General features: G+C 41.6%; 1 protein-coding gene across 2 annotated transcripts; it reads right to left on the bottom strand.

Annotated features, from left to right (window-relative positions):
- Window positions 1-1,918: 1,918 nt before the first annotated feature.
- On the bottom strand, window positions 1,919-17,880 carry LOC110986905 (monocarboxylate transporter 13-like). 2 transcript variants are annotated; one of them, XM_022249197.2, is made up of 4 exons: window positions 17,532-17,880; window positions 11,446-11,589; window positions 6,368-7,219; window positions 1,919-5,198 (listed from the first exon to the last, which is right to left on the bottom strand). In XM_022249197.2, exons 1-4 carry the CDS (start codon window positions 17,728-17,730, stop codon window positions 5,065-5,067), a joined length of 1,329 nt encoding a protein of 442 aa, XP_022104889.2. In that variant the 5' UTR covers window positions 17,731-17,880; the 3' UTR covers window positions 1,919-5,064. The 2 variants fall into 2 exon arrangements, with proteins under 2 accessions (XP_022104889.2, XP_022104888.2); XM_022249196.2 differs by lacking the exon at window positions 17,532-17,880 and adding an exon at window positions 12,634-13,314.
- Between the last annotated feature and the right edge of the window lie 54 nt (window positions 17,881-17,934).

The raw sequence follows: 17,934 nt of genomic DNA, 5'->3' as shown, positions 1-17,934 counted from the left end.
ATCCTTGCGGCACACGACGCACCTAAATCGACTGGTGTCGTTTCTAGAAGGGGAGGTGATGGACAGGCTGTAAGCCCTGGCCTGTAAGTCCGCGTTGATGTTGAGAGTGACCTTATACTTGGTTGGATCCAGACCCAAATCCACCAAGACGGGCCGACGGATGGTGAGCTCGTCGCTGATGATGTGGTGCTCTCTCTCAAACGACAAGACCTGGGAGGACTGTTCAAGACCGATGACTTGGCAGGTAAAAGTAGGCATTGTCGCTCCCTCCTCCACTGTGATATTTGCAGGTTGCTGAACAAAACGCACTTGAGCTGACATCGGCGACAGCAGCACAAGAATGAAGCAGACCCCATTACGCGAAAGCGCCATTTTGACTTCCCTGTGTAACATCCAAAGTCCAACTTAGTTTTAATATGTTGTTTACGGTCGGAATTTTTGTAAAATATTCCCTAATCAAGAGACATTCACTGTCAGCCAACCGATGGAAGAGCGCGTTTTCCCCGACCTCGACCTTCTGGTTTGGTCAATACATTATGTTACAAGACTTGATGTCATCATGTGACGAGTCGTTAGCTAGCTATTGTCGTGTTTTGTCATGTCTGTGACCTTCAATCATGTCAAAATTCATCGGTGAGCGCTCCAAAAATTTAAGTTCATGTACAAGTATATAAGTGTCGATTATCCATAAGTTGGGGACGAGGCAGCCAACGTCCCAGCGCAAATACTAGACTGGTTCCCGTCCCCTATCAACGAGCCAGTTCGGTGTTTTAAGGGTGCATTACACCAAATGGTTGCATTTCTCAATAATAATAAGCTCAGAAATATTTTGTGATCCCACGGGGATTTTACAATAAGACATGCTATAGTCTGGAGGGATCATAGAAATATTCCTATAAATCCCGAATTTGGGACTGATGGTTTCCAGTTCGGGGTATTTCTTTCACAAAATCCCCAAATTGCGGGCCTGTTTTGGATAAAGGCGGGCGGCTACATTCAGAGCTGAGCGTAGTCTAACTGCTGTTTTGGGGGTATCTCCGGGGAAAATTTTTTACGTGGCTAATCCCCATAAAATTGAAACGAAAAATGATCTTCTGGCCATTATCTTGAATTTCCGGCGAAAAAAGGAGGCCAACCTCTTCACGAGAGTCAACAGGTACAGGTGGCGCTATTTCGGTCCAATTTTGCACTGTTTTCAATGCGCGCGTATTAATGGTGTATTGCAACCATAAAGTCAAGGTCTTTCGGGAGCAAAGTGCGTGTGTGAGTCTGCGTATGACTTCCCAGACATGGCAGATAGGACAAACTAACGCCAGTGTTGTAGTCGAGTGCTTCTCGAGTACCAAGTTCTCTGCCAAATATTTAACTAGTTTGGAGGAAGCAAAGATGATGTACATAGGCATGCACAAGGTAATATTACGACATAAAATGATGACTTCAGGCTATTACTGTTTAATAAATATTAAGTTTTAAGACAAAAATTATCAAAAAGTACTCGGCCAAGTACTTTCCAAGTACTTTTTTTCTTAAAGCCTAAGTTTTATAAAACTAGGAGTGTCTTAAGTCTTACATTTAGTTTGTCATCTTACCTTTTTGCATTTACCATCAAATGGCTGTGTACTCCTACTTTATTCCCTCTTAACCAGTTCAATTTCGGCAGGATACGTTGGTTCTCGAAAAGTACTTGACTACGACACTGACTAACGCTCGCGCGTGCAGCTGTTCCCGAATAGCCTTGTACTGGCATGTGCTGTTGGAATACCGAACTGGCCCATTGACGACTTGGCACGGCCAGAGCAAGGCCCATATAAGTTCTCAAGGGAGGGGTGATTCTGTTTTGTGTAAATATTTCAAAATGTAATTGGTTAACCCACAAAGAATTAAAAAGAAATTAAAAGATTAGGGACATTTCAAGACATTCAGAAAACCCTGGGATGCATGTTACATGTACTGAACCCTGAACAATGCTGTTTTACACTATTGTCAGTGGGGCGACTGCACCCATAAGTCCAGGCATAGTCCGGGGGAAAGTCTGGAAGTGAATATCCCATGGTGTTTAGATAATAGGTTTGGCCATAGGAGTATCCCTCACCCAAGCTTTTTGGTTCAAGCAAAATTAAAATTCCTTATCAACACGGGGGCGGGGTTGGGTTAAATTTTGATTCCTCCTTTCATGGTTAACTTCCCGACGACTATGCCAAAATATATTTAATCTACTAAAAAAGGGGAAAAATTACAACGGCTTTTGAATTAACATCTAAGCTTAAAGTTTATAAGTTTTTCTTGGACACAATTTTTCATCGACGTTGTACTCTTCTTCATTGTCTGAAGACTCTTTTTACATTTCTCTTTGGTAAAATGCGTTGAAAAGTGCATTTGTTTAAAATTTTAAAATTATCCATGCTTTCTGGACAACAGAGGGAACTGTTGCAGTGTTGCCATCCAGGGACGACATGGTTAAGTGCATAGGGTTTTCTGTTCAAACGCAGAATTTACCTTCTGAAAGCATCTCTTACTGACAACATTACCTACTAAAAGTTTTTATGAGAAAGGGATTTAAGCTTGCATATTACTACGCACATAAACAACGACTCAGTAAAGAAAACAATATTTAGTCCAGCAAAAAGGCAGGACTTTTGTGCACAAACTAATGTAATATTGAGGCCTTCTTCCTTGGCTGACATCACAGTTTTGCTCATGAATACGGAATACTCAATAGCATAAAACTCCCACTTGCAGGCAGTAAAATACCCTTTGAAATGGCGAAACCAAAGTTGAAAATAAGGTAACATTAGACACAAAGGTGCATTTTAAAGGGTTGTGTAAAATACAGTTATTGCAGGTACCCTTGAAGGAGTGAAAGTTTCATAAGATGTACTTCTGTATCATGCTTAGAGCCCCCTGGTGTCACGTGATATCCATAAACCATATCCGGCCACCAGCTTTTCAAGCTTCCACGGCCGAAAGATTTTTGATTAAGTTATCACCCGGTCCCCGGAACAGACGTTATATAATTGATAATACATCTTTGTAGGCTATTAGACTCAAAGAAGATAAACGGGCAGATTATAGGATGAGATTACTGTGCTTATGGGTCTCAAGCTGGCTTAAGAGAGGGCGTTATTTCCTAAGCAACCGAGGCTCAAATTTGGTGGCAACTGCATGCTAATATCGGTAATTCGCGAACGACTATGAAACGCAGGCATTGCAGTCGCATTGCCACCAACAAAATGAACACTCCTGTCGACCACCACGGCTCTTTCCAACTTATGAAGGGGGTGCATCTGGCTCGAGGCGGATATCTGGATGATATTTTAACAATCCCGATTACTTTCGGCCACTTCAGTTAGTATCGATTTGAGGAGCCAACTATACATCAGTTCACATGTCGCATTTAAGGCTCATTATTGTCGCATGCAAAGGGATGGGCACGTGGACTTTGAAGAAAAGGACGTTTTCGACATATTCGCAAGAGAATTTCCCCTGTTTACAAGTGCCAAAAACTACTTAGAAACAACATTATTCGGTGAGGACTTCATAGGATTCTTTGAAACACAAACCTTTCTTAAATCCAGGAATTAGAATGAACACGATATCCATGACATGCCAAAGATCACGTTACGATGGTGATGCATTCTTGCTGCGTGTATTACGTGCGCAGTAGGCTTGTGTCAAGCTGCCGTCATGTTTAAGAGCATTTTCAATTGGCTGAAACAATACACCCCATTATTCCCCTCCCAGCCTAAATGATACAAAACTCTAACGTGGCGGGAACGGCATAAAATGATATCCGATCGACCTGTGCGTACCACGTCTATAAAGATCAGGCTACTTCGATGCTGATACGCCTAGAGTACGTGTGTGCCGTCCTTTTATAGGTTGATGCTGTCAGTTCCCTATGGTGTTCCATATGTGCCGTCGGCGCGTCGCATTTCAATCGGCGTCACATTTTGGGGTTGACGTCTTCATATCACGTGACCATCACATGATTAAAAAGTTAAACTTTGACCTTCATTCCGACATGGTGACAACTGTTGTACAGCTCTCAGATTCGGCAAAAAATGTTTACGTTGCCTCATCCACAGTACGCGTTGAATAGTGGCGTATCCAGCGGGGGACAGGGGGCTACTGGCCCCCGTCCGGGTTTTTTTTTTCAAAGAATACTTCTATAGGTAAGAACGTAATCGGTATATTTATTTATCAGATATTAGCACCAACATCCCTTTTCTCTGGGGTTTTCCGCCCACCTCTAAAACTGTAACTGCTTCTCATTGTCTCCTCTCTACAGGCTTCTTCAGGCTTGTGAGCTACAGTGCCTAGGGTGCCTTTGAAGGATCCTTGGTGTCATTACCAGAAATGATTAAAACTAACAATAAAAATTTTATTAAGAATTAATGAGGAATTGCAAGCATATGGTCTGCCCATGATCGACAATGTGCAAGTGCACACATGCACTGAAGGTGACAGCATGCTTGAAAAATATAACAAAGTCCACTGCTCTCATTTATGGGAGGATGGTGGCATTGGCCAATCCATGCTTATGGCACAGAGCAAACAAAAGCTGAAAAGGCAAAAAGGACAAGGAACTGTGGAAAAATCACCCAAGCTGCCTTCCACATTAAACCAGTCTTCCAGGCAGTGTAAATTGTAAGTATTAACTCATAATAGGATACAATACATTACATGAATCTAAAAAGTGGAAACCAGCACATTAATACCAAAACGCAAGACAAGCTGTCTGAAAGCAGAACCCGGTGCAAACAGGTAAGCAAACCTTTCTCAAGTGGAGGGGGGCACAGTTGCATCCCTGACATCAGGGTTGTATATAATTTAATAGAGAGAGTTCCGACACCCAAAGGTTGAACCAAATTGGTGGATTATGCGTCAGGGTACGTGGACAATTAGCATACAGTAGCTGCACGGTGTACTCCACGCATAATGAACAACCATTCCAAAGTCTGGACGTTAGTTTGGAATAAAAAGATTGTATACATTGAGGTTTTTTTAACGTTGACCCTTCAAAGCAAAGGTAACACTGTATACGTAATGTATTTCTATCCGTCTTTAGGTCACTTTGCCACTTTCGCTTGGCTTAACTAGGAACCTTTCTATAAATAGCCCCACCAGCGGCACAGCGGCTATGCATCCAATGATGACAAAGGCCCAGTCGTAACTCCCAGTACAATCGAAAAGCCAACCTGAGAAAAAAAATTGAAATTGATGAAAAAATATCACATTAATAATCGATGATTTTTCCAAGCTTTTCGGGTATATAATTATTCATTGCTTTGCAAAGTGAAGCCTGCTGGGCAGGGTTTGTGCAGGATCCTATGGAAAAATCGAAATTTTGTACAGCTTTTAACACGCCACGTTATACAATACCTCCATAAATTTCACACAGAGGGTTTGCGTAGCTGTTATCTGGCATGTCAGTGCCTTTGTTTCTCGGGGTACGTATAAAAGAGGTTTCCCTGAGGAACAAAACAACTATCCCGTAAGATGGCTACCATCAGAGCCTCTCGTGTATGATCATTCCCAGTAAGAAGGAGAAAACTACACGTAATGTAGTGTCGATAACCTGTCTACCATTAACAGTGCACTATACCAGTGGTTGGCGCTTTGGAAACAAATCGGTTTCGCAACAGTTTCGCTTCAGACATGAGCGGGACCTATATGCTCTCCTACTATAGAGGATTTACGCAGGTATTGTACACAAAATTCTGAATGTTTCACGTTTGTGCAATAGTAAGAGTTATTTCATGACGTGATGTTTCATTCCACTGGGCTTGAAACATTCCATTCCACGAGGCTTAAGTTGTGAATATTTCTATGGAAATTTAAAAGAGGCTACCAAGTTCGATAATTACGGCGTCAGGCAATGCACATTATAATACAGATTATAGCCGCTCGTGTATACAGCCAAATTTGCTCTACTTCCTGTCCCAACGGCTCCGATGTGGCAACCTCGTTTCCATAGGTACGATCTTGCCGCGCCATATGTTGGTTCCCACCATGCCTTGCGCGATCTTAAGAACGCATACGTAGTCCGTGGAGTCAAGGTTGCAAAATCGGCTGTGACCGCATGTGTTCAGGCGTGGAAATGTACTGACGTCATACTAACAAACTGGATTTGCTTGAAATTCAAGTTAGTACCGTAAGAGTGCGGGGAGTTGAAAGATGAACATCCGAGCCATTTTTCAGCGGTCGGATAAAGATTGATGTGCTACCCTTCGTGCCCTTAGCCGCTAGTAACAAGGTTTTTTGTTTTAATTTTGTCCCGTGTTTTGGTTTTGTTTGGTTTGATTTGGTTTTAAATGTAGACTGATATCAGAGATGGCGCCGTCTGCTTTTTGTGCACTGGCTTTACCTGGGAAGAAACCGAGGCCGAAATCGAACACAGCTGTCATCAGGTTCATCCAGCTGAAAGCGCAGGCAAGGAGATCCACTCCGAGCAGCTCTCTGGTGTAGATATCGTTGAGTGAGTAAAGTGTTCCAGATGCACTAACAAAGACCACAGCACTAGCCATCATGGACCAAAAAGAGGTTAGCCAAGGCGTAATCAGTAGAGACAGGGAGCTCGATGCGGTCATCAGTACTATCGTTGGTCGCAATTTAAACCATCCCCTGTCTACAATGAGACCACACACCACCTTAAAGATCACGTTGGTAATTCCAGCAACCGAGGAAAAGGTTACAGCATCGTACGGAGAAAAACCTTTGACTTGAGCCAGGGAAATGAAATAGATGGTCCAAAGGTCATTGACGAAAACATTGCAGATGAACAGGGTTGTAGTTATCCAAAATGAAACATGGCAACAAACTGAGACTCCAAAATGGTTTAACTGGGCACTGATTGCATCTTTGAGGGCGCTAGGTCGCGGCTGCTTCAAGTTACCAGTATCCTCAACACCTGAACGAGCTGGGGGTTCCTCATCTTCGACGGGGCCGAGTGATTGGTAGCTGCCGTTCGTCTGGGTTTCAGTCGCACGTGATTTTAAGAGGCTGCCACAAACACTAAGATGCAGGTTGAACCCTCCTACAAGAAATAAGGCACCTCTCCAGCCGTACGTATCTAACAACAACTGCATAATCGGTCCTGCAGCGATTAAACCAAAAGCAGCTCCCGATGTTCCAATTCCTGTGGCTGTGGCATAGTTTGTTGTAAAACAACGTCCTATCATGGCCCTCGTCAGAATATTGACGATGCTTAAACTTGATCCTGTCGACAGAGACACGAGAAAAAGATACATGTAAATAGGCCTATTTCACTTTCATTAGACAAAAAAATGCCTTTTCTCACTAATTGATTGTGCAATTGTTTTTATTTTGCGTGTTTTTCACCATTGTCGACTTTTGTTGTTTTATTGTTAACTTACCTATTTTATCCTGCACTACTTGGGTTTTTTTATCTAGACAAGCGAATGAAAGTTTTCGACTCATTTCTAACTGACCTGCCAGCAATGGAAGCCGCTGACGACATGGTGCCTGGAACGCAGTCGGAACCAACCCTTATTTTCCACGTTAAATGTTTCACTGGTATATTCTAAGTCTGGTATTTGGTTTTACTTGTGACTATTGATATACTTCACATGTTGCATATTCAGGCGGATCGATCCAAAACAGTTTCTCCAGTATTATTAACCAATTTTTCTAAAGCGTTTAATCGTGTTGATCACACCATTGCCATTACTAAGCTTTTGGATATAAGTGTTTCTCCCTCTGCTATTGCCTGGAAAGCCGATTTTCTGTCAGATCGTATGCATCGTGTGAGGTATTGCCAGTTCTTTTCAAAATTGTCACCCATGCTAGTGTTCCACAGGGAACCAAATTAGGCCTACTAGTCTTTTTGGCTATCGTCAACGACATCAATCAATTAACCAGCTTCGCATCCAGTACAATACGCCAGAACGAGGTAATCCTCTGCACAGAATCCTCGACCAATCGAAACCCCTCTCTAGCCAGAATCCTGCATTCTTCTGAAGACGAACAGAGCAAGCTGTTCGAAACGTTGAACCCCCCCCGGACTTATCAGAACCACACCTGCTCATAAAAGAGATTCCTATCGCTACCTTCACTCATGCAAACCCTCAAATCCTACCTAACTTTGCTCTACGGGATGCCTTTACCACCTCTTAACGTTATATGGGATGTATGAGCGCCATTCCAACAAGCAGTCAAGGCGAATCAACAGCCTAGCCTTCTTGAAAAGATGCAGAGATTCAAGCACCGTTTCGTCAGGCCTTATTCTCCGAGACCCAGTTCGAGACTCCAAGTCACAAGAAATCCTGAAGAAAGCTAGCCTTGCACTGCTTCCTCGCCGCATCTCCACTACTAGATCTTCGCTCGCCTATGTGGACAGGCAGATCACTACTGCCTGCCAGCACCTCAGGACCAGTGTATCTCAAGCTTACTTCCTCAAGATCCAACGCCTCACCCAATCTTCCAGCATCCATGCCTTTGAGGAGACCCGCCACCGTCAAATCAAGAAGTTCCAGTCTCTTAAAACAAATCCAGTTACCAGCAACACCAACTCAGGCCCCATCTGGGCAAGGGCATCGCCTATATATCCCAAGGCCCCAAACCCTACGGAAAGAAAAGAGCATCCACGTCTTCCAAGCTGACAAGGGTAACGTCACGGTCATCATGAACAAAACTGACTATGACTGCAAGGTTCAGGACGTCCTCAAGTAGGGCTTCTATCACGTCTACGTAAGGATCCCACTCTCATCGTCAAGAATCGGCTCCAGGAGAACTCCTTGACCTCAAGCGATCCGGCAACATCTCCCCAATCCTGTATCGTGAACTTCGCCCCTCCGGCTCCAAGTGCCCCAGATTCTTCCGACAACCCAAGATTCACAAGCCAGATGTCCCTCTCTCCTTCCTGTAGTGGCCTCCCGGGGAGGGCCCACCTACAACACATCTAAGTACCTCACCAAGATTTCGCACCCCCTGGTGGGCAACACCACGTCACGAACTCTGACCAATTTTCCAACTTCATTCAAGATCTCATCCTCCAACCTGAAGACATAATGGAGAGCTTCCATGACGTCTCTTTATTTATCCGCGTTCCCACGGAGGATGTGTGCAACATCGCCAGTGAGAGACTTCAACGGGACCCAACACTCAAGGACCGCACAGACCTCAAACCCGACCAAGTTCAAGATCTTCTCCACACCTGTCTCCTCTCATCCATCTTCCGTTGGCGTGACAAGTTCTTCGAACAGGCGGTTGGAACCTCCATGGGATCACCTATATCCCCTGTTCTGGCAGGCATGTTCATGGAAGAACTAGCAGACCACCATCGCCACAGCAGAACACAGCTCAGGTATGTCGATGATAACTTTGTCGTATATGGCAGCACGGACCATCCAACCTGCAGCTCTTCTAAGAACACCTCAACAGCATCCACATCAATATCAAGTTCACCGTGGAACAAGAAAGAGATAGCAGCATCCCATTCCTTGATATTGCGGTTTCCAGAAAACAAGATGACATCCTCACACATAGCATCTACCGCAAGCCTACCCACACAGACGGATGCCTCCACAGCAACTCTTTTCATCACCTGAAAGTCAAGGTCTCTGGCAACCAAACCTTGGTACGCAGAGCTCAAACATCTATGACGAGGAACATAGGCCTGACACAAGGCCTGACAAGGCTCAAGATCCCAGGCATTCCCCCGACAAGAGGGTCTCCTTTTGTCAGGTGAACCTAATAAGACGACAAGTTCTGCCCCCCCCACTTTAAGGCAGTAGGTTCTACTTCCTACTTCAGCTATTTCATTTGCATACTATAGTCCTGTAGAAGTTCTTAAGGTTCTAATTGCCTTAGACCCATATAAGGCACCAGGGCCTTATAATATTTCCCCCATGCTTCTTAAAATCGCTGCTGACAGTATGGCTTACCCTCTGAGCCAAATTTTTAACATATCTCTGTCGACTGGTTAAGTACCAGCTGAATGGAAACTTGCAAACATCATCTCAATACACAAGTCTGGTGATGTACATGATATGAGTAATTACAGACCAGTTTGTTCAGTTGTAAGTAAATGTCTGGAGAAAGCTGTTGCAAACCATTTGACCGCGCACATGTATAAACGTGGCTTTGTCAGCTTTGTATCGTTTTCGTTTTATATATTTTACGGTTTGGCTCTATATCACAACCGATTTGGCGTTGAGGTGGGGGCGCTTCGTCCTAGTTATTAGTTTCGTTCTATACTTTTTGTTAGTTTCGTTCTATTTTTTTTTAGTTTCGTCCTATATTTGGTAGTTTTGTCCTATATTTTCGTTCTTTTCGTCGTTTACAAGAGTTTTGTCGCATATTTATTAGTTTTCGTCCTATATAAATCACCTGTGTCTTTTAAATGTCTTGTTGTCCGATATACAGATTGGTTTCGTACTTTATTAGTTTCGTCCTATATATATTTCTTTCGTCCTTTATATATTTTAAAGATTAATTTAGATTTCCCTGGCTCAAATCCACCTTTGAAATAGTTGTCTGCGGTACCCGCTGCTATATCTGATTCGAACCAGCCAGCCGACACCGGCAAGTTCGGTGGACGAGTGGTTAAGATGTCTGCACTAGTAAACAGGAGGTCGTGGGTTCGAGTCCCACCTGAATACGCTTGTGGTTTTTTTCACAAGCCTTCGGGGGCATACACTGAGCATACAGTAATTTAATACATGTCAGGCAGGGCAAAATCAAAAATTAATTTACATCTAGGCGCAAATCCATCTTCGAAATAATTTGTTTCGTTTTAGATTTATTTCACTTTCGTCCTATATACACATTAGTTTCGTCATATGTATGTATGTTGTTTTCGTTAGATATTTTCGTACTATTTAAGTCATTAATGGCGTCATATACTTGGGCTAGATCAGTTGCAGTCGCGAAGATATAACTATGTGGGCGTGCGCTAAATCAATTCCTGGATCTGCCTTGACGAAATATCTCTACCCTACTGTTACGTCTACTCATCAGTTACACAACAGCAAAATATCAAGTGCCGATCGCCGTAGAACGGTTTGAGAACATTTCCATCCCTTATTTTATAAGGATTATAAATATATATGTAAAATTATGTTGAAATCGGAGGATTTGAGACTGTTAGGGCTCTGCCTAACAGTCCCAAATGTTCCAATTGCAATACGGTTTTGCATACCCCCTGGGGGTTAGATTTAAATGATATGTCATAAACTTCTTTGCTTTTTTCTTTTATAAATTTGTAATTGTTCTCTTACGTATTTAGTTCTTATTTATTGCATACTTCTCAATTTATATTTTACAACTGTCAGCCTTTTTAATTCATGAAATGTAAATTTCTGTATTTTAGCTTCAGGCTGCGTATGAAATTGTAATAATAAACTATAATAATAACATAAAAATACAATCGTTCATAAAAATACATGTGATGTAAAGTATGTGGTCAAGGAAAGATGTATTTACCAGCTGTCAATGCTATAGCTAATGTCAGTGTCGTGACACTCGGGGTAAAAGAAGCGACGATCATGCCCGCTCCAAAGAGGAACCCACCTACGGTGACCACAGTGCGTGTACCAAACACGACCTCCAGAGGCCTAGCAAGGACACCTGTTACAGAATGCGAAAGAATTGAAAGGATATCCGAATGTAAAATATTACCGGTATCAACTTTGCATGTTCACAAATCACCAAACTTTACACTCGAATTTACGGAAGCCCACTGGAGTCATGAAGTACCGGTATACATTTTTTAAAAAGTGAAATACATTTTTTTTTCAAGCTCGTTTGTGCGAGATACAATTTCATTTTAAAAGTCGTTTTGGGGAGAGATGTTTTCCTAGGTTTGGTTTTTAATGTACAATTTTTAAAGTTTGGTCTATGGAGATATAAACGTATATTTTTAAAATAGCTAAATTTTCAAACAAGTTGTTTTTATTTACAATATTTCAAAGATATACTCGTGCGTACTCACAATTGCACGAGGCATCTGTTTTCACAAAACCTGTCTAGGGTTCCAGACATAATAATACAATTTACCAAAACATTGACACTCTAGTCAAAAATAAATGCACACCGGGTATCATCCAGTTGTGACATTCCCTGCTCGGTGTTCCTTTAAATTGTCTGGATGATTTGAAACCAAAGGCTTTATGGGCTAATATTTTTTTTAATGCAAGGAAAGAGATCCATATGCGGACGCCGCTTGACATCCTGTGCACAAACCTTATGAGACTGGTCAAAAAATTCTAAGTGTTTTTAAGTAAAACGACTTGGTTTTTTCCTTCGTAAAATTGAACTTTTCTGGACATTCTTTTGCTTTGTGACGGCTAATAGGTCACTTTAGGGACTGGCATCCGTGTATGGAACTCTCCCCAAATGCAAATCTTTGACCTCACAAAAGAAGTAACTATTCCCTACTTCAAGCAAAAATTATAAACTTCACGAGTGAGGATAATTAATTATTAATTCTGACAAGGTGCTCGTAAAGTTTTTAATCACAGAACAGTTAGCAATGCATCATAAAAATTTTATGACGTGACCAAACAGGTACTGCACAAATTGGTTCCTCGAGAATCAAATTGGATTGTGATGAAACGCCTGTTTTGTCATTACCCATATATAAATGACACAATTCACTTCTACGCACGTTACCTGTAAGACATGCGACTGGAGACATAATTGACACCGTCCAACCTATCAGCCAGGTTTGCGTGGAGAATTGCTCTTGTAATGTTGGTAACATCACGCCAAGACCCTTTATAAGAAACTTCCATAGAAACCGGGTGGTAAACAGGCAGAGAACGGCACGCCAGCCCTCAGGAGACCTAACTTGAATCCAACCCATATTGATATGCAACCAGGCCTTTACTGGATGGATGCATGTCTCATCCTCTTTTGTAGCCACTATCTTCCTCCACTTAGTTTTGCTTGTTGTTCAGGGCCGAACAATGTACGCCGGAACAGCTTTTGTGATGGAAATGAGATGTCTGATGTAATTCTTTTGGTATTTAGTCATCTAATGCAGCAGTATCCTTTTTCGAACAATGAGATTCGTGCATTCTTGCATCCGGAGTTTTTCCATGACTGAAACCCATCAATGTCAGCGTTGAACTAAAGGCCATCGACTGATGCACATTCGCTTGCTACATTTTTGTAAAGGCAGATTCATGAACTTAAATTTAGTTCACGCTGTGATTTTACTCTGTCACAGCAACTCGTAACCTAACCGAAAGTCCACCCGAATTACATTCGAATAGTATAGAATTCAATAAGGTTTAAATGGTATCGAGAAAAATTGCTTTATGGTATACAATGTAGGCCCTATCACGGATCAGTACTGGCTTCTAGGGCAGAACATGTCGATGTTACATAAAATACAATATCACTTTAAAAAAAAAGTTTTATGCTGCAAGCTACGCGTGCTGTGTTGAACATGCTGTGCGGCGTCTCCGTGTGAGACTGCAACATCCCAGTATTGAACACTGGCTACGGCTCTTCAGTGTTTGATAGGAATTTGAAGCCGTAGTCGTAGGAGACGCGACCAGAACGCGGCTCGCCCGTAGTGCGCCACCCCATACAAACCCGCGCATTAACTCTGGTGCACCGGCAGCGGCAGATGAACATGCGTGATGCAACTGCAACAAAGGGGTTTAGGTTTATTCGTTGAATTGGTGCTAGGCCAAGACACGCAGTCGTGCTGCCTGTAAGTAGTTCACCCAACTGTTGGCATGTTCTTTGTGCCATAGCCTATTCTTCTGGTACTGGGCCATAACCACCGTGTAAATGACAAAAGGTATACAAGATTAAGCATTCCACAGACTTTCTCCATGCCTTTTTTTCAAAGCCCATGTTTAACTGGGCAAAGCATTTTGCACTACATGTACACTCTGGTTTGGCCTTTCTTGCCAGGCGGCGGTCCTTTCTTCTGTATAGTGTAGGCTATACATGTATTGCTGCAAGAGGTCTGATGTAACCTGTGTTATTTTGTATACCACCTTCCGTCAGTTCATCATCATGTAAATGTCATCTTTGTGTCCTTATGTTTAGCTCTTTGTGTCCCACTTGCATAAGACCTAGCGTGGTCAATCTCACCTTTTGCTGGAGAAGTAAAAGTTACAGTTTTCTTTTGGATACTTTTCCGGGGGCCACACTCTACTTGTGTTAGGTTGAACCATTTTCTTGTGTTTGTGCTCTCGGAAAGAGTTCCACATACGGACGCCGCTTGGCTCACTGTCTACAACAGTCCCGCCGAAGGCCACTTTTTACCTGAACCTTGTTCTGGAGGCTATATAATATGTTTGGATAGATTTCTATTCTGTAGACCACAGACAATCTGAATCTACATACCCTCGGGCATGTTGACATATAAGTTAAAATTCAACAATTGTAAACAAAAAATCCAATTGATGTGAAACCTTTTTACAACTATTTGTTGCGCTCTTTGAAACATTTATATTGCAAAATTTCAACTTAAGTAAAGGCTTTTATTCAAATCACAATTACAGACACAAATAAAAATCAAAAAGTCATTAATTTAAATTTTTGTTTGTTCAGAACAGCATTTTGAAAGTGCGTGTATTTGTTAGCGACTTTAATTGGTATAACTTAAAGTATCTGCTTGTATGCTTTGTTATCTTGTACGCCATTTTGTGAGTGAATGGGTCTTCAAGTCGCGTTGCTTATTTGAACTGGTAAAATGTGATAGTGGTGCTTCAATGCGCAGTACAGAAAATAATGCTATCCTGCCTGGGGTTATTTTCATTCTATTTCATATTTCAATTGCAGAAATTTCCAAAAGACATGAACTTAGGACTGAGAACCGATTTTCAGTTTTGTTATATACTATTTTCTTTACTGTCCGTAGACTTAGTACACAGCTACTGTAACATTCTTTCCTCGGTAAATTCATTCATGTGCAAGTCATGTACTGTCGGACTGAATAATGAAGATTGAGCTGTTTGAATGTTTGGTTTTTTTTTCAATGACGCAGTACCTGCACCTCTCTCCAAACTGTCTCGTAAATTAGTCAGAGCTCTGCCATGTCTACCAGCAGTGCTTCTTGTGAATGCAAAAATCCGATCAATCATCGAATTAGTCTGCAGGCTGCTCCCAGAGTTCAAATGATCCACCACAACATTTGTTAATTGCATGCACAATTTTGAAGTCAACCTAGCTGTTGATGAACTCATGCAGTTTAACAAATTGGCTTGCATTGCAGCAACGAATACAGTAAACCTACAGTTACCGGATTTTAATTAGGAGGGGGCGGGTGGTGTCGTGGCGCAAGTGGTTTGACAACTTTGATGCAAACAAAAAGTGGTGGCACATGGAGTCATTGTAGCCCATAGGGTGATAGGGCAGAGGGGTTAGTCTTCTCAAAATGCTCTCAAAAGGAGACGGGCTCAAATTTAATGGGTTCAGTACCATACTTAATTGAGAACAAGGTCAAACGTCGAACGCAAAAGATTCCTTTCTGCCATCTCTGGATATGACAGCATCAGATCCTGACACAGAGGACAGCTTTGAGTGAAGCTAGCTCAATGGTTGACAGCTCAAGCTAGACAAGATTTCACTGTTTTCACAATTGATCGGCAGTTGAACGGGCGGATTGACAGAAAGTCATTGTGATGAATCCAGATCGGACACTGGCAATTGTCAGTCAAAGTTCATTACTCTTCAGCTTTTGAAGGAAATTAATGTGATACACAAAACGTTTATTTTGCTGTTTGTTCTCCCAACTGAAAATAGAGGAAATGATGACAAGGATTTATGCAAATAATGTATAAAACAAATATAAATGGGCGCCTCTACTGTTTTCTTTCATTTCCTGTGCTTGCACAGTACATGCCATAGGTACCAGGCCTTGATTCTGTTGTTCTTTTTCGTAGATTCTTCCTAACTTTGTGTTTTCATTGAGAGTGACTTGTTGAAGAAAAACTCTTTTCCTTTTTTTTTTAAATCAAATGTAATCAGAAAGAGCTACGCGACTAATCAGTATTGTCTTCCGGAAATATATAACATTAACGTCAGTCACAACAATGTTTTAGCTTTTGCTGATCTAATTATGATTTTTCTAATTATGATTTTTTTTCCTGCACGTGTAATGCGCACGCTTCCTACTCTCGTTAGTCGGAGTTACCGGGCGAATGTGCCCCAAATGTCCAGTAGAACTACTGCGTTATTTCGCAACACTGTTGCATTATTTTGCAAAGTTATTGCGTTATTTCGCAAAAAAATATTTGTGCACAGTTCAAATTAGCGCTAACGGGCTTCTGTAGTATGACCCCCCCCCAAAAAAAGCTTTAGAAAAAAATTAATGTGTCTCCTAGAAATGTTGAAACGGCGTCTCATAAAGATTTTTCGCCCAAAATAGAAACGAACTTTAAAATAACTTCACCTTTTGAAAATGTTCACCTAAAACTTGCCTGGTTTAAATTTTAACCCAAGGGAGGATGAAAACTGCAATTATTCAAAATGGTTTGTATTAACCAATCTTGGGGGTTTAATTTCTGGTTTATTTTATACCCACCAAATGAGTTATCGTTAAAACAACCAAGAAATCGAATGACACTACTCAATGAACGCTGGGTAATTCCAGTTTTGAACCCTTCTTGTGTTAACATTTAATTCAGGCAATTTTGCAGTTTATACGTCGTGGCAGTAGTGGGCTTTCGTAAGAATTCACATACATCAAACTAATAGTGCAAGTTATTAAACATTGGCACTGCTAGTCAGAAATAAAGGCACACCAGGTACCACCCACTTGTGCACATTCCCATCAGCATATTATTCCTTTAACTTGTCTTCGTGATTTACACCAAAAAGCTTTACATTACAAATCATCATCGCTAATCTTTGATATCACACAAAATTACGTAAAATATGTGTAAAAGAATTAGTAATGGCAGCATTCGTTTCAATGGAATGAGCATTCAAATCCCCGTTTCTATTTTAACAAGTAAAAATTCTGTTTCAGTGAGGGTGCATTCAGTCGTATTAAGTCAGCGTTCAATTTCCTGATTTGGGACTGGTTATGAGAATGTTGACATTCATTTTTGCGCGAATGTACCTCTGCAATCATCTTGATTTGAACTCAACCTATTTCGCAAAATGTGCAGGCGATTTCGCGCGAAGTGTTTTAATGTATTTTGAAGGATGCAAAACGATGTTGAATTCTCGTATTGCGAAAATGAAACCAGGTTTTAAGTCGTTTTCAAAGTCCACGCCAAATTGAATTTCTATTTTAAATTAAACAGCGCTTTTTCCAAAATTGACCGGGAAAACCTATATTAACTACTTGAAGCAAAAATTACCAACTTCAAAACTCAAGATGAGTTTTCTTTAACTTTAAATCAGACAAACCTGAATTCTGACAAGGTGCCGGTTTTTGCGAACGTTTTACAAGGTGTCTCTAAAACGTTTGCGTTTCAATCGCTAAACGACCAAAGTCGTTCTTTCAAAATAAGTTGGACAATAGTGAAACTGCCATTTTGTCACTGTACTTGTTCATGAACTTTACAACCTCGAAAACTCATTTCTATTCAAGTTACCTGAAAGACAAATGACTCCAGATATAATTGATACCATCCAGCCGATCAGCCAGGTTTTGGTGGAGAAGTGCTCTTGTAATGTTGGCAACATTACGCCAAGACCCTTTATGAGAAAGTGCCAGAGAAACCAGGTGGTAAACAGACAGAGAACGGCACACCAGCCCTGACGTGACTGAATCCAATCCATGTTGATGTACATGTACAACCAGGCCTTTCATGTACTCGATGCAGATGATGTACAGTTAGAGCCGTATGTGGAGAGAGTTGCGACTCAATTTTCAACGGTTGTTGAAAATGGCATGCGTCAGTGCGCACCAACGGTTGGCTTACACACAACAGCAAGTTGAAGCCTACGCTATGCTCTCTCTATCCCGCGGTATTCATTGTGACATGCCGATTAGGT

The sequence above is a fragment of the Acanthaster planci genome, linkage group LG04 (assembly GCF_054643075.1).
Source record: "Acanthaster planci isolate LZ-2023a linkage group LG04, COTS_SCS, whole genome shotgun sequence".
NCBI lineage: Eukaryota > Metazoa > Echinodermata > Asteroidea > Valvatida > Acanthasteridae > Acanthaster > Acanthaster planci.
This window is presented reverse-complemented; position numbering and strand designations above follow the sequence as displayed.

Excerpts from the sequence above, each read along its gene's own strand:
- LOC110986905 (XM_022249197.2), bottom strand. The coding sequence starts at position 17,730 with ATGTACATCAACATGGATTGGATTCAGTCACGTCAGGGCTGGTGTGCC. Across the intron at positions 11,590-17,531 it reads TGGAGTCATTTGTCTTTCAG|GTGTCCTTGCTAGGCCTCTG; the intron begins GTAACTTGAATA and ends ATTCTGTAACAG. Across the intron at positions 5,199-6,367 it reads CGGCCTCGGTTTCTTCCCAG|GTTGGCTTTTCGATTGTACT; the intron begins GTAAAGCCAGTG and ends TTTTTTTCTCAG.